This window comes from Sitophilus oryzae, unplaced genomic scaffold (genome assembly GCF_002938485.1).
Source record: "Sitophilus oryzae breed Bouriz unplaced genomic scaffold, Soryzae_2.0 scaffold_172_pilon_pilon, whole genome shotgun sequence".
NCBI lineage: Eukaryota > Metazoa > Arthropoda > Insecta > Coleoptera > Curculionidae > Sitophilus > Sitophilus oryzae.
Window position 1 is genome coordinate 10,572,484 of NW_022146424.1, and position 18,241 is coordinate 10,590,724.

At 34.8% G+C, this 18,241-nt stretch overlaps 1 protein-coding gene across 8 annotated transcripts in view; it reads left to right on the forward strand.

The window, feature by feature from the left end:
• The window catches only part of LOC115881742 (endothelin-converting enzyme homolog), a 95,655-nt gene that overhangs the window by 21,135 nt on the left and 56,279 nt on the right, over positions 1–18,241 (forward strand). For 5 of the 8 annotated variants that reach the window (XM_030899373.1, XM_030899371.1, XM_030899372.1 and 2 more), the window contains 2 exons: positions 16,250–16,316; positions 16,378–16,547. In XM_030899373.1, the coding sequence (XP_030755233.1) occupies positions 16,250–16,316; positions 16,378–16,547 (237 nt within the window). Of the gene's footprint in view, positions 1–3,805; positions 3,875–7,502; positions 7,664–7,695; positions 7,716–16,249; positions 16,317–16,377; positions 16,548–18,241 lie in introns of those variants that run through there. The other 3 variants (XM_030899374.1, XM_030899370.1, XM_030899375.1) reach the window with 3 other exon arrangements.

An 18,241-nucleotide genomic window follows, 5' to 3' on the forward strand; every position in this document is an offset into this window, starting at 1 on the left:
TGTTCCATTTAAATTAAACAAGTTATTGCCGTTTGAAGCTAATAATTATTTAAAATAAATTTTTAGACACTCTATATAAGGTAGTATTATTTTTATTATTGCAACACAATAACTGATCAGTAAATAAACTTCAGTAAATATTTAGTATTAAAAACTTTGATACCCTTGGAGAAATGAAGCCTTAAAATTTTTACTGCAATTTCACAAAATTGAAAATATTTAAAAACGGTAAGGTTTAAGTATAATAAACCTTAATCAAATTTACCTTTATTTTAATCGTAGAAACTAAAAAATGTAATAATATACAGGTGTTCCATTTAAAAAAATACAACTTTGATATTTTTTACTTATTTGGGACACTCTGTGTCTTGTAAAATTGTTTTTAAATTGTACCTCTAATAGTCCTTCATCGAACCCAAAACTTACAATTTGTAAAAATCTCATCGTTTAGCTACAATACTCCGTGTCGTATGTGGTGAACAACCCAGTATGTATGTTCAGAATTCTAATTATTTTGTTCTGTATATCAAACAACTCAAGTGCGCCACTGAAGCAAATATTATTTAGACGTATGTTTTTTATGTTAAAATCTATAAAAGTAACTGAAGCAATATAAATAATGGGTATAACATTACAACCAATTTCTTCTATATATATAGAAGTCAAATTAGTCAAATTGAAATTATAAAAAATACTGTATACAGTACGTCTGCTGGATCTGTGTCTATGAAAGGAATGCGGACAAAAAATATCTAAATAAACAGCAATATATATTTTATACGTCGACTTGACGAGTACGTCACCGCAAATCGCTCCGCCCACTCATTTTATTGGCTACTTGCAAATTTGTCGAATTTTTATTGATGGGACGCGTCGTCTAATTTTGACAAAAAAACATCGAAAGAATATCGCTTCCCCTCTCACGGATACCCCGTAGCTACAGAACGGACAAACGTACTGTAGATAAAATTGTCCTATACACCACTGAGTGCCTATTTTATCATTTTATTTACGTAATATTTTTTCAATCGATTCCGTAAGCGATTTTTGCTATACGATAATTAATTTTGTCACTGTATTCGTGAAATCCCAAAAATAAAACGGGTAAAACTAATTTAATTAACTTGATGTTAATGTTTTATTTTTTTCTAGAATAAATGTGTATGTGTATAGGCTAAAAAAGGATTTACCATAACAAATCATATTTATTTTTGTGTATATACAGTGATAGCTAAAACCTTCCTATAGAACTTTGAATAAAAAAGCATATCAACAAACTTATAGTTCATATCAAATAAACTTTTAGTCACGTGATTAAGCTGTACTGACAGGGGCGGATATCAGGAATTTATTTTAGGGGGGTGCCGGGATTTATTTTAGGGGGGCTCAAGTAAAAAGTAATATAGAATATGCTTTTCAGAGCGCTATTTTAAATCCTAAAGCCGGGTCCACATATGTAGCATCTTCGTGTATCATATCTCCGTCGCGTTGCACCAACATGTTTCATGATCGCTAGTTTGGACGCCGAATTAACGCGATCATATGGTACACCTTTGTGATACCGTATCTGATACATGCCAATCTGAATTTTGGCGCGTATCTTAACACTGCGTATCGGATGCACGTATCACGATCTGTCATTTGGACGTGTTTTGATACAGTATAACGATACAATTGACTTGATACGCCGTGACCCGTCTTGAGGCGGTTTTTCTCCGATCATCAAAGGGGCATTGAGGGTTCGCTGAGAAGAATTGATGAACATGATACGACGATACAAGGTGATTTTTGTACCGTACATATACAATGATACGCACGCTTGTACGCTGGTACGTATGAATTTTATAAGTATGGACGCTTACTTTGGCACGATATGCATATTCAGTCGACACAGCCCAAATAAACGTCCATACTTACGATACAAGCTCTTGATACGTGATACATGATCCTGATACAATAGAGTGCTACATATGTGGACCCGGCTTAATATTTAACACGTTGAACACGGTGTGGCATTTAAAGCCGGGTCCACATATGTAGCATCTTCGTGTATCATATCTCCGTCGCGTTGCACCAACATGTTTCATGGTCGCTAGTTTGGACGCCGAATTAACGCGATCATATGGTACACCTTTGTGATACCGTATCTGATACATGCCAATCCGAATTTTGGCTCGTATCTTAACACTGCGTATCGGATACACGTATCACGATCTGTCATTTGGACGTGTTTTGATACAGTATAATGATATAATTGACTTGATACGCCGTGGCCCGTCTTGAGGCGGTTTTTCTCCGATCATCAAAGGAGCATCGAGGGTTCGCTGACAAGAATTGATGAACATGATACGACGATACAAGGTGATTTGTTGTACCGTCCACATACACTGATACGCACGCTTGTACGGTGATACATATGAATTTTATAAGTATGGACGCTTACTTTAGCACGATATGCATATTCACTCGACACAGCCCAGATAAACGTCCATATTTACGATACAAGCTCTTGATACGTGATACATGATCCTGATACAATAGAGTGCTACATATGTGGACCCGGCTTTAGCCGTCTATAGTAATGGAAAAGTTTAGCTGGACTTCAAAAATTTTATTTTTTTTAGTTAAACACACAAAATATCGAAAATAGGCTTTATACCTATAAGATATATTTTTTCACTTCACACCCGTACTCAACGTGTTAACCCAATTTATAGATTTTATAGGCCCCCCTCTGTATCCGCCACTGTTTACCGACACACACAGGTTATGTGGTTGTATAAGGCCGGGTCCACATATGTAGCATCTTGGTGTATCATATCTCCGTCGCGTTGTACCAACATGTATCATGATCGCTAGTTTGGACGCTGAATTAACGCGATCATATGGTACACCTTTGTGATACTGTATCTGATACATGCCAATCCGAATTTTAGCGCGTATCTTAACACTGTGTATCGGATACACGTATCACGATCTGTCATTTGGACGTGTTTGGATACAGTATAACGATACAATTGACTTGATACGCCGTGACCCGTCTTGAGGCGGTTTTTCTCCGATCATCAAAGGGGCATCGAGGGTTCGCTGACAAGAAATGATGAACATGATACGACGATACAAGGTGATTTGTTGTACCGTCCACATACACTGATACGCACGCTTGTACGCTGATACGTATGAATTTTATAAGTATGGACGCTTACTTTTGCACGATATGCATATTCAGTCGACACAGCCCAAATAAACGTCCATATTTACGATATAAACTCTTGATACGTGATACATGATCCTGATACAATAGAATGCTACATATGTGGACACGGCTTAAGGCACTCAATAATTGGCCGTGTTTTGTTGGCCGTATCTACTATTTTATGTAACATATACGTTCACAGCTTTTTTTTACCTAAATTTTGTTCTTTTTTTAAATTGGCCTGATTATTTTTTTTAACCTGGTACATTTTTTCTATATTTTAATTTTTAATAACTTCAATAAAGACATTAATGAAAAAAAAAAGAAAAAAGCGTTATTGTGTTGGCAAAATATTAATTGCAGTTACTTATTACATCCCATTGTACATCATATCACATTCCCCTCATAACTCTACGCCGCTGTTATGCGTGGCGCTAAACAGCCTAATCGATCCATCGACGTACCGACCCGTATAATAATAGAAAATAAAATGTTTTTTTCTCATCTAATTAATAGTGTCGTACGCTTCGATTGACGTATTATTTTAATTAATTACACAACAGCATTTTAATGCTCAAGCAACTCCCATAGTGACGTGCGTGCTGTTTATTTAGTTAGACTAGTTTTGCGCATTTACCTAATGGAATATAGTTTTCTGCTGGTTTTAAACTGAAAGAGGTAATGTAAAACAGACCTTTATAATTATACTAATTTTTTTTGACACGCACATTGTTATGATTAGTTATGATCTGTATCTGTAAATCGACTTCTACGCTTAAAAGAAAATATATAGATATTTTTAATGACAACAATATAGATATGCCAATATTTAGAAAATTATACAGGGTGCGCCTTAAACGAGTGCAAATATTGTCAGGGCTGGTAGATCTCGATAAAAGAAACATACCTATGTCTCTTTTACCGTTTTTCAAATAACCGACATACTTTGAAAAATAAAAAAAATGATTTTCCACTTTCACATTTTGAGAACCTTCTTGCAAATTTTTTTGCAAATTTAATCTAGTATACCTATGTTGCTATTTTATGAAGTTATGTTTTTTTAACCAAGAATTAAAAGAAAAATCCAACATTTTAAAAAAAAATTCCAAATTTTCAATTTTTTTTGCGAAAAAAAGTCATAGTCTGGTGTCAAAATGTACTACCCAAAAATATTTGCACTTACTTAAGAGTATATGTAACCTGTTTACGTGTTTCGTATAAAAATGATTAACAAATTAATATAAATATACATACTACATACACCTGTCGATAAGAATAAAAAAGACTTGTAGGTATATTGTATAGTGGTAAAAGACACTATGAAGTGAAAAAAAATATTCAAAAAGAATCTTAATATTTGGTTTATTTAGGTTAAAAATATTTTTATTTGGGTTACAAACTCAACATTTTTATTTTATGCTTCAAGAATTTCTAAATTATGACGCACTTAATAGCTTTAAAGTCTGGAAGGTTTGTTTTTACAAATCAAACTTGTTTTGCAGCCTGTTCAACCAAATTGATGGAACACAGGGATAGTGAAATTAGTTTAAACAAATACTGCGTTATATACAGATCTTGTGCCCAATGTCATAATAATTTTTTAGTAAGTCGTAGTGTCCTTTCACTTTTTTATTTGTTATTATCTTTGTTATTTATCTTTAACAGCAAATAAAACAATTAAGAGATGCAAAACCGAAGTAGTTTTGTATGCTGGGTCCACAAAGTTCTTTCTTATTTTGTGCTGGATGTTGGTTTTGCACTGATCGGCTTTGATCATGGTCTTGCAGATTGGCTAGTCATGTTTTTGGTTTTCGTCTTATGGCCCCTCTATACGTTGACCAATGCATGTGCCATTGTAGCTAGCTAGTGCTGATGGACAAGGTGCAGAGAGGACTATTGGTCATGTTGATGGCATTGGCTGAGTTTGCCCATGCATTGGCGACCGATCCGTCTGGTATCGTTTTTTTTCAAGACATACCAAAATGAGTTGGTCTTGGCGCTGGCAAATGCGTTCACACGTTGACTGCCCTGGTGGGTATTTTGCTCTGTGTATATTTACTAACATCTAGTGAGTTGCAAGGTTAGGGATAATCCGATTCAATCAACATAACGACACTGTTTTTGTTTTGATGCTCATGAAGAGACACAGCATCTGACTGTCAGACATTATCAGCAATCACCACCTTCTTTTTTTATTTTATTTTGGAAACTCTATGATGATGCACACTTAAGGTTGATTTTCAAGCATCCGTTATCTGACGATACGATGATTCGATATTAATTTTATTGGATGAATTTAAAGACTTCGATTGGTTAGAAAATTGCGCAGTTTTTAAATTTATTGCATTTTCATGCCGCCGTTCATCGGACATACGATTAGCTATTTCCATAACGATTTCGCTGTTTTACTTATAGTCTAAGAGATAGCAACGTTTTCGAGAGAGAATTTTAAGAAAGTTGGTCCTTTAATATATCTTTTGCTATGCTCTCTTGAACAGAGTGTGGACCGTCTGGCTTCTGGCTGCCGGTAGACGTTGCGTTCACTTCTTCTTCTCAGGCTGAATTCGCGCCGTCTCTTTTCGGAGGTTGGCGATCCAACTGGCTATGATGGTGCGTAAAACCGCACCTCTGAAAATTTCAATAGATGTTCTTCCGAACCAACGACGCAGATCCTTATACCAGGAGTTTTGTATTCTTCCCACTGATCTCCTGCCCTCAATTTTGCCTTCGATGACCAGTCTGAGCACCTCGTATCGATCACCCCTCACGATGTGACCTACGTCCTGTAACTTCCTTTCCTTCACTGTTGATAGGAGCTCTTTGCCCATCCGCCTGAATACCTCCTCATTTGTCACTCTATCCATCCAGGATATATGAGCATAGGACGATACAAGTCCATCTCAAAAGCGTTAATGCGGTTTTCCAATGTCTGTTTGAGTGTCCAACTAACAGAGCCATAGAGAAATACTGGAAAGTTACGTAGCAACGCAGCATACGTATGCGCGGTTCGAGGCTTAGATCTCGGCTGGAGAAGAGGGTTTTCATGGAAGCAAAGGTACGTCTGGCCTGTGCGATCTTCGCTAAAATTTCAGTTTTGGGGTCGTAAGCATCGTTAACGAGGGCTTCTAGATACTTTATGGACGATACTTGTTCTACCACCTTGTTTTTAATTCTGAGGACAGTTTTTCCCGGTGTTTTGGAAAATACAACAAGTTTAGTTTTGTTAACATTGATGTGTAATCCGTACTGCATGCTATGTTCAACGATGCAGTCCATCATGTTCCGAAGGTGTAGAATGTTGCCAGCCAGTACGACCGTATCATCTGCGAAGCTACTGCACATCCATATCTGTATTCAACATCTGTTCACTACTGCGCAAATTATGCTGTTCAAATTCGCCTTGTATTTCAGGAACTAAGGGGGCTAAGACACCTAATCACAACCTATGTGTAGCATATTTAGTTTCGTAAGAACGTAGCAAAGTAATGTGAAAATCGCATCATTGTATCTCTACTCATAACCGAGAAATCCCATAAAGCACACGAAAATGGGATCTGTACAGATGTGATGCGCAGTAGTGAACCGCAGTAGTTTACCGGTAGCCAGACGGCCTGCACTTTGGTCAGGAGAGCATAGCGAAAGATATATTAAAGAACCAGCTTTCTTAAAATTCTCGTTTTCCTTACAGTGCTAGCTCTTGTACTATTATATTTTTATTAAGTTTAGATTCAATTTGTCAAAAAAGTGCCAAAACGTCCGTTATCGTGCTTTCTTCATTGACGGGCTGGAGTAAAAAATTTACCGATGAAAAGAAATCGACCGCCGCGAAAACGCTATGACCAATCAGAGCGCCGTCGCGGGTCGGTCATCGTATCAAGGGATAACGAACGCATGAAAATCAAGCTTTAGGCAGTACCTACGAGTATATAAATGGTTAAATACCATCAGGATATCCATTGTTAATGTTGGCCTGCATCGAGACAAACTGATCCAGCCAAGTCCAAGCCCAGTCTCGCTCATCACTAAATGCACAGCTTGTGTGTGCCCATGAAGTGTGTGTACTTCTTAGGGCTATCTTAAGGCTCTCAATTTCTGTTTGTATTCATGAAACGCCCTGTATATGAAAGATACCGCATGAAAACTTAATACACATACGAATTTGACAGGTAAACGTTAGTCTCCAGGGTCTCACGTGACCGGGTGCGTAAGGAATATTATACTTTTTAACGAAACAAATATAGGGCGAGATATGATAACCACCGATAACAGAAACAAACAAAACGCCGCAATTTCAGCATGAGCAGTAGTGTTTAGGTTTTCTAGCAGGCCGTGGCGTGTGGTGTACGAATTTAGTATATACAGAAAAGTATTTTTAGACGGAAATCGGCAAATCGTTTGCAGTGTCAAGTGCGTATAGTTGCGGTAAAGATGGACTATATTCGCAGACTTTTTCGATCTAACAGTTCTGTAAGTGGTAAAGTGGTAGCGAAGTTATTGAAAATGCTTATCGTAATAATAGGTAACAGTGCTTCAATCTCCTAACAAAGGCTTAGAGATCAAAACATCTGCTTTATGTAAATATGCATTGGGTTTAGAATATAAAGAGATAACATTTTCAGCGGTTCTTAACTTGTAAACAAATTTGCGCAATTAACAAAATCATTTTACTTTTTAAGGATTTTTTTTTTATTATTAACTTAGTGAGAAAAATGCATTCTTCATAAAAGTTTTAGCTTGTTTTGAAATGGTTTATACTTTTCCAAATTTCCATACCCTTACCCGAGGCAAAAACGTTTGTGACTAAAGGGCCGTTTGGACACTCAGATAATTTGCGCAAACTGGTTTGCGCTTGTACAAAATTTTAACGCGTTTAATTTTTGGGTGTTTTTGGGATTTGGAAAAATTCAACTTACTTTCATTTTTTTTTTCTCTAAAAAGGTACGAATATTTGGAAAAGCATTAAGACAAGCTAAAGGACAAGTTGTAAAATCCATTTAAGAACAAGCAAACATTTTTATAAAGAATACATTTTTCACTTTTAACAAAATGTTAATAATAAAAAAGTTTGTATAGACGATCCTGAAACGTACTGTAGAATGTTACAAGCTATATCTCGAACATCTAAAATAATGAACGCAATTTAAAATATTTGGCATAGTTATGTTTTGATAAAGTAATTGACATATAGTATATCCCCGGATAGTCTATACAAGAAGAAAAACTCTTTTATTACCATTGACATTTTGAGAAAAATTTATCATACTTTTTGAGAAGAAAAAATTGGATAATTTTTTTCCAAACTAGGCCTACAAAAGATACAGGGAGTTCCAATACTCCGTGGACATAGAACAATAACTACGTATTTTTTGAATCAAAATAAGTTAATCATACACAGTTTACCTCCATCTTGCTTCTGTTCGTTAGAGTGCATCAATCAAAAATACACCCGAACGTTAATTAATTTAAATTTTATGAAGCTTATTGTCAAATATCATTTGTGAGACTAAAATAAAATTCCCTATTTTGGCTAACTAGATTATTAGCGCATACTAGATTTTATGTGTTTACCAGAAACCATTTTTTAACTGAACTTCGGAGAAACTTTTTTTCCTGAAAAAATTTTTTCTTCAAAAAATTAAATTTAAAATTTTTTTTTTTTGAGGGAAAAATTTTTTCTTCAAAAAATTTTTCCCTCAAAAAGCATGCGCGGTGGCGTTTTTTACAAGAGACAAAAAAACTGACGAACGAAGTTCTTTTGTATAGAGGTAAATTATATCCAATGAAGATTGATGATTCCAAAAATACGTAGTAGTTCTATATCCACGGAATATTGAGACACCCTGTATATTCTCATTCATAGTTGATATAACCACCACTATTATGATTTAGGTATACATTAAATATTAATAAAACCAATTTAGTGGTTATATTTATTTAACGAGAGGATGTAAGTTGGATTTTGTTGGTTTTTGTATTTACGGGAAGTAAAATCTAACCACAGTGATAATTACAAAATTAAATACACCTTTTTTAAATTCATATTATTTAGAAGAGCTACTTATACGCTATTATGAATGAATCAATTTTTTGCTAAAAAAATATATAAAAATCTTTCAATATTTTATTTAAAGTTTGTTTATACAATAAATGAAATATCCTTATTTAAAAAAAATAATAAAGTAATTTTAATAACATAAATTACTTCTGCCTATTTGTTGAATTCTTTCTTATAACTATACAAATATTTTGATTGTTATTATGATTTAGACTATCTCTATTTACATTTCGTGGGTTTATAATATGAGAATAATTATTATTGTCCTCATACATTTAACTTATTGTTCATTAGAGAAATACAGGGTGGTCCAAACTGTATTCCGGAAACTTCGGCAGCATATTCTGCAGATAAAAATAAGTAAAAAAGTTCGTATAAATGTATGTTCTAAAATGCTTAGTTTCGGAGATACAGGGTGTAGAAGTTTCATTTTTATTTCGATTTTTTCCAAATAATTTCTGAAGTAATGTCAATATTTGGATGAAAATTGGTGTCTGGGAGATTTTTAACATGAGAAATTTGATTTTGATGTCAATATGACTCCTACTAGTAGAGGGCGCCACCTACATATTTTTTTAACTGGTTTGAAGACTAATAACTTTTCGCCCGTACTTCGCCCGTATAAAACTACCGAGTAAAAAAATATACATTTTCGACGTTTTCCATGTGAAAAAGGTCTCTTGGTAAAAATCGCTACGAGTAATGGTTTTCGAGATATTTGGAATCGAAATTATCAATACCAGTCATCATTGACATAAATTAAACATGTTGACTAAATAGTTATTAGACTGAAATCATAAATTTGAAATGTTTTTGTGCTAAAAGTTTAACAGAACAATTTATCGTCATTTTTTGCAAAAAAATTTATGATTAATTTAAAAAAATAAAAATTTCCTAAATTTATTATTTCAGTGATATAACTATCTACTCAACGTGTTTATTTTTCGTCAATAATGACATGTATTGACTATTTTCATTCTAAATATCTTGAGAAAGGTTGCTCCTAGCGATTTTTACAAAGAGCTATTTTTTACGTACAAAGTCACAGAGATGTATATTTTTTCACTCGGTAGTTTTATACAGGTACGGACAAAAAGTTATTGCGCTTCAAAACAGTCAAAACACATGTAGGTGGCGCCCTCTACTAGTAGCAGTCATATTGACATCAAAATCAAATTTCTCATGTTAAAAAACTCCCAGACACTAATTTTCATCTAAATATTGATGTTACTTCAGAAATTATTTAGAAACAATCGAAGTAAAAGTGAAACTTCTCCACCCTGTATCTCTGAAACTAAGCATTTTAGGACATACATTTATATGAACTTTTTTACTTATTTTGCAGAATTTTTTAACTTATTTTGCAGAATATGCTTCCGAAGTTTCCGGAATACAGTTCGGACCACCCTGTACAATGTTTCATATTTACCTAAAGAATTTAGTTAGAACATTTTACATTATTTTTTTTCCTATTTATTCTTATACATTGTGTATAATAAAACGTGTAACTGCAAGAGTCTTTAATTATTATATAGTTAATATTAAAATTTTAATAAAGAAACTCGTTACGATTTTGGCATCTTTCCAAGTCAACAAGGATTTTATTAAATCCACAGAATTTTTAAAGAAAGCTTACTTAAAATTGTTATTTGTATAACTAGTGCAAAAAGACATATTTGTTGCATGATGCATGAGTTTTACAGCTCGAGACAAAGTCGAGAGCTGCAATCATGCTGAGTGCAACAAATATGCTTTTTGCATATGTTGCACACTTTCATTTCGAGCAGTACGTTACCAGTAGTATTTCGAGAGTCATTAATAATGCCAAGAGGTTTTTTCCACTAGTGCAAAAAATATGTCACTTTTTGCACTAGTGTAAAAAAATTTGACTTTTGAAACAGTAGATAGTGTAAAAAATAGCTACTTTTTGCACAATCGCAGAAAAAATATATTAATTTTTTTCTAAATAACCAGGCTATTTAAATACAGGGTGGTCCGAATCGTATTCGGGACACTTCGGCATATTCTGCAGATAAAAATAAGTAAAAAAGTTCGTATGGGTAAGTTTATGTCCTAAAATATTTCATCTCGGAGATACAAGGTGTAGAAGTTTCGTTTTTATTTCGATTTTCTCCAAATAATTTCTTTAAGGGTCTGTAGACCTGAGTATATGGTTTTAATTTCAACTCGATATACAGTGTCTTGACACACAGACGAACACCTACAAAAAACCTTAAAACATGATTTTTTTGTCATTTTGGAACTGTAATCTCCCCCTAATGGTTGGCTTTTGATCTAACGTTTATATAGTTTTCTTAAAGTTCTAAAGTTTCTTGTTTATATAATAAACAAGAAACCACCCCTTAAAGCGCGTTGTTTTGAAACACCCTGTATTGTATTCGTATAATTATGACATTAGGGACCATCAAATGATTCATTCCTACAGTTTCCCTAATGACGAATACTTTTTCATTCATACAAACTTTTTTGATAAATGCCGTTATTCATATACCTGAAGTGAATTTATTCTAGAATAAATAAGAGTTGTATTTACCAAAAAAATTAGTTAGAAATGTTTACATTACTCATTTCATAAGCGATTCGGATTTATTGTTATGGTAAAAATAGAAAATTTGAATTATTAATTTCTATTAGAAATTCAAATAAGGAACCATTTGTTGTTCACATTCTAGCCTAGCATTTTGACAACATTTTTTCAATTTTTTTTTGTGAAATTAGTGAAATTTACTTTGATTTTCAGTTTTTCAATTTCATGAAATTAGAAACACGCTCTTCGTTTTTCTGTTTTATATCTTCTATGTAATAAGAGTGATATAAACATTCTAAAAACAGATATTTGGTGAAATCAGTACGTATGCGAGATTATCTATCTATTTGAGGTACTAAAAGACGTTTAATGTAAGATTTGTAAGTTTTTTGATTTGTTTGTTTACATCAAACTCCAGAAAGCATTGTGTGTGTGCCCTTTGTGCGCATATTTGAAGTGAAACTTCTTCTTTCTGTCTGTCTGGCCGTCTGCCAATCGTATTGGCGGTGGTGGTCTAATCGTATTATGATGTGCAACGAAAGTTATTTTAACACCCTGGGACACCCTGTATAAATAATTGAATTTGGTCAACCATTATATATACGTTATTCAATTTTTACAAAATGTGCATTATAAGTATATCATTATCTAAACAGACCGGGGGCCACATTTAGCTTCGCCGCCCCGGGCCCCCGACAGACTTGGTTGTAAACACGCCACTGGTTGTAACTCGGGCCCTATGTGAGCTAGGGGGCTGAAACTCGAAATGTAGATGTGGCTCTAAGATCTCATCGTATCATACCATCTTTTCACGATATTTTGACGACTTTTCGTGTACTACGAACCCCCATCATCAATGAATCAAATCAAAAAATCGTCCGATTTAAATGAAATTTGGTATGTCGATAGATAGTGTGTCACTGTGATAGTTAGTTTTGAATGTCAAAAGTTACTAAGAAAGTCAAAAATTGATGTCCGATCGCGACCAAATTTGGTGGATGGACTATGTGAGCGACGATACACACGGTCCCACCCTGGAAAGTTGGATACGATGTTTCGTTTACATCTTCATCAGGGTAGAACTAAGGATTTGATATTGAAGAAAAATGTGGGTCGATTTCGGCATAATTGGGGATGGGCTATAGGTTGACGCTCTTGACGTTTCGACATGATTCCTCTAAATGGACAAAATCATCAGAATTTTTCTTAATTATGGGTCGATTGGAACCAAACTCGGAACTCGACACGTGGATAGAGGTACCTGAATGGAGTCCTCAGATGAACAGAGGGATAGAGGGACAGATGGACAGATTGGCAGACGGCCAGACAGACAGAAAGAAGAAGTTTCACTTCAAATATGCGCACAAAGGGCACACACACGATGCTTTCTGGAGTTTGATGTAAACAAACAAATCAAAAAACTTACAAATCTTACATTAAAAGTCTTTTAGTACCTCAAATAGATAGATAATCTCGCAAACGTACTGATTTTACCAAATATCTGTTTTTAGAATGTTTATATCACTCTTATTACATAGAAGATATAAAACAGAAAAACGAAGAGCGTGTTTCTAATTCCATGAAATTGAAAAACTGAAAATCAAAGTAAATTTCACAAAAAAAATTGGCGCCGGGAGGCACGTATAGCCGCCCATACTAAAATATGTTAATAAAAAGTTGGTAGGCAGTTCTTTTAGTTTCAAAGTAAAGGAATTTTACCAATCTTGGTTCTCGGTTATTTTACCCTATCCGCCACCTGGGATCGCGTCCAATGGGAGTTTGGAGTTCTCCACACGGATTTTCTCAAAAACGGACTACGGAAACACGGAATATCTTAAAAACTGCGACTTTGACTGATTTTGATGTTCTTACAAATTTGGTTGCACATTTTATTCCTAATCTTAAATTGAAAACCACGTTTCGCTAGCTACTGTAATTTTGGAGTTATGATTTTTTAAAATTTTTGACCCCCTCCCATACCCCCTTACCAACCCCCCTCCCCCACCAAAAACTAATGGCCAGATTCTCGGGTACCACAGTATTTTTGTGTCAAATTTGGTTAAAATCGGTTTAGCGGTTTTTGAATTATCTTATTACAGACGGACAGACGGACAGACAGACACCATGAAAATATTTTGTATTTAGGTCATTTATGACCCAAATAACTCATGTTTTGAGTGAAATTAAAAAAAAAACTTTTTTTTGGCGATCTTAATCATACCTGTTGGTATGGTCGGCTAATAAATTGAAAAAATGTAAAAATGCTAGGCTTGAATGTGAACAACAAATGGTTCCTTATTTGAATTTCTAATAGAAATTAATAATTCAAATTTTCTATTTTTACCATAACAATAAATCCGAATCGCTTATGAAATGAGTAATGTAAACATTTCTAACTAAATTTTTTGGTAAATACAACTCTTATTTATTCTAGAATAAATTCACTTTAGGTATATGAATAACGGCATTTATCAAAAAAGTTTGTATGAATGAAAAAGTATTATTCGTCATTAGGGAAACTGTAGGAATGAATCATTTTATGCTCCCTAATATCATAATTATACGAATACAATACAGGGTGTTTCAAAACCAAGCTTTAAGAGGTGGTTTCTTGTTAAAAAACTCCATAAGACGACGCATAGTGTCATTGATGACGTGCTACGAAAGTTGTTCCAATTTCCCTATAGATGCGAGATTTTGTGCATATCATTGTTTCACAATGAGATCTATCCATTAAAAATATTTTCAATATGGCGGCACTTTCGGAAGTACCGGAAGTTGACAGCAACTTTCTTATTTTAAATGGGTGACCCCATTTTTTATTACATACTTAAATTCTCTGTGAAATTTTATGAATTTTGATATTAAACACTCTATACCTAACGTTAACCGTTTTTGAAAAAAAAAATATTTATAATTTTTGGAGGAAAAAAACTGCCTGTCAAAAATATGTATATAGCCTAAACGTCATTTAGTGATTATCACAGCCACTGTGACATAAAGAGAAGACATGTGGCTATCTATGTCACAGGGGCTGTGATAATCACTAAATTTGACTTTTAGGCTGTACAAATTTTTTTGACAGGTACTTTTTTTCGGCCAAAAATTTTAAATATTTTTTCTTAAAAATGCTTCCAGGGAAGTACCGCGACAAAATATCGCGATTTTGTAAGTCCTCCAAGATCCGAGGGGTCCCTTCGCAGTCCCTTCTCAGGCCCGTGGCCCCTGTTATACTAAAGACTTCACTGCTCATCATCAGTAATGTTAGAATACAAGTTATGCTGTGCGTTGGTTGTAATTTAAAATGTTTATTCATTAAAAATAAATAATAAAACCATTGAAAAATAACTTAAAAGCTCAAATAAATAAATTCAGTCTCAAAATATATAAAAAAATTATAATTATTCGATATTTTAAACAAAGAAAATTACCCCTGGATTTAATTTCCTAAATAGAAAATGCCATTGACAATTACTGGGGCCTGATAATTGATAATTAAGTAAATATCTGTTTCCATTTATGCTGTTTATAGTTGGCGTATATGTATGGTTTGCATACTCCACCTACAAACTGCTTTATAACTACTGAACACATATTGGCCTTGTTTGCCAGTTGAATAAAAAATTACTTATTAAGATTCGGAGGCACCCTAAAAGACGGGGCCCGGGGCGGACCGACCCTTCCGCCCCCCCTTAGTCCGCCACTGGTTACAACGCTGCAAAGACCCATTGATAATGCGGTTTCGTGGTGCACGAAACGTCGTCAAAATATCATGAAAATAAGGACCAGAATTACGACTCTACAAGATCGTTACAATTTTTATGACGCTTGGCGATCTTGGCGTGACGCTAGTTTGTGTGTCGCGGCCTTGACTTTTTACTCCCATCGCGCGTAAAGACGTTTTACTCCGTAGTTTTTACTACTTCAAATACGTAAACCTGCAGGTTCATCAATGCCATGAAGACATGAATCAATTTACTTGATCAATTGACAAGATTTGTCGAGTTTAGACGGTTATATGGCGTTCAGCGGCGGATATAGGAATTTATTTTAGGGAGGGGGGATAAAAAGCAATGTAGAATATGTTTTTAGGCCGCCATTTTTAACCCAAAAGCCTAATATTTAACCCAAATCATTGATTTTAGGGGGGGGGCCTGGCTCCATAGGCCCCCCTCTGTATTTGTCACTGATGACGTTCATGCGAATTGAATTCAAGTGACTTGATCAAATCACTTGACTCGTGTAAACGCCCCTTAAATATCTCTAAATGCCTGTACTGTGTATTAATAACTAAGGAAACGGAAGTCTAAAATCAAACTTTTATCAATTGCAAATCGGTTGTGAGTTGTGAGAGTTCTTTGTGTATTAATTTTTATATATTAAACGGCTTTTTACTATTTTTAGCTAAAGCAACTATTATCCAATAATTAACTTTTTCTCTGTGTTTCAGATGACACGATATACACATGCAGATTTTGGAGATGATGCCAGTGTGAACAGTGTTCAGCTAACTGAAGGTAATTTATTTATCATATTTTTAATCATTGTAATATCCATTCTCATTCACATTTCTCATAGGAATTAGTACGAGCGTTACCCACATAAGGTACTATCCTGGTGTCAAATTATGGGTGGTACGATCAACTCTAGAAAGGATTTTGTTGTTTTTGAGTGCATTTTTGTTGATGGTAGGCTTGGTATTGGCTATCGTGATTAACGTTATCGAACACAGTTTACATGAAGCGAGGGTAAGTATTTATTTACATAATTTGAGTTATTATTTCCCGATCATACCTCTCAAACTGTTCCCCTGTATAATACTATTTTTAATACTTTTTCTTCTTCAATAACATATCATGTTTGCCAGTACCATACTATTAAAAAAAACGGCGTCAAAGACTAATTTTGTCGAGGTTGTATTTTTTTTATATTGAGTAAAAATGATTTTTAAATTGTGTAATTTAAAATTCGAAAAAAAATACTTTTTTAAATAGATTTGTGTGTTTGGAAATGTTCTATCCTTTTTTAATTTTTCTATAATTGAAGAGTGGAAATATCAAAGGGGGCAAGTGCCACAATTTTTCATATTAAGTTATTGCATTAGAAACGTAATATAAATACCATGCTGCATGTCCTATAACAACAGTTACCAGTGCCAAGTGAAAGCGTCTATTTTTTATGTATTGTTACGTTTTTCGTCGGTTCCGTGTGGATAGAAAATCACAATTTATTTAAACACTATTTATTTAACACTAATGAACAAAAATAATAACGATAAAAGACTTATAGAACTATTTACAAACGATTTATAACTAAGAATTTATTTTTGAATTTTAGCGCGTCAACTGTATATTTATAACTGCCCTCTCTAGGCCACTGCCGCCGGCTTTTATACCGACAGGTAAAAGAAATCTAGAATAGTCCAAAGATCGTTAGGCGCATAGAGAAGGTTTTCGAATGTTCTCGTATGTGCGCGTCCGATCTAGTGAGTCTCGATTCTTCTCGAACGAATGAATCATTGCGGTGTCTATGCGATGTTAAGTCTCATCCGAGGGCGGGCCATATTGTGAGTTAGGTCGAGTCCACACCGGCAACACTGCCCCCTTCTTAGGCACATGCTCGTCCCGAGATGTATACGGTGATGAAGGTATTTGCAAAGCTGGCCCCTGGTACATTGCGAGAGTCTGGTAGAAATAGCAGTCTACAGTTTTCTCTCCCGATCTCAGCTTTGGGTTGTGGCAGCAAACGAGGGATCTCGATTCCCGTAAAAATCTGAACAAGACTTCAATCATGTTCAGTTGTACGCTAGTGATGGGTTGTTATTTAACTATCTGTTTATAACAATTATTTATAAATAACATAACATAACCGTTACTACTTTTAAAAATAACAGATATAAAATAACGACACGTAGAGATCGGCCCGCTCGTGAAAGGAAAAACGTCGGCGCTCTGCATCACCTCGAAATTCTATGCTGCTCGAAGCAATTCCAAAAAACAGCTTAGTATGGATGGAAAACATGTTATTTCGTCAACCATCATTTGGGCGGCGTTTCAACGGACAACGGAGGAAAAGCGGCTGCTTCGGTCGATACCAAATCCAATGATATTTACAACAGCTTAAAAATAATAGGATATGAAAAGAAGCAGGTTTTTGAAACAGTTGCGGAGACGCAGAACGCCTGGCGGTGGAGATAACAGGAGTGGGAAAGGAACGCTGCTGCATCGGTCGATTGTCGATGGAGGCTCGCAACAGGTTGGAGAAGCAGTCATTTTTAGATATGTTGTTTTCAACTACTGACCCACAAGCATAACAGGGCGGCGGACGAGATAATAGGTGTGGGAAAGAACGCTGCTGCATCGGTCGATTGTCGATGGAGGTTCAAAACAGGTTGAGGGAATAACGCATCAGTTGTTTTAGATACATTCTGTTTCAACCCCAT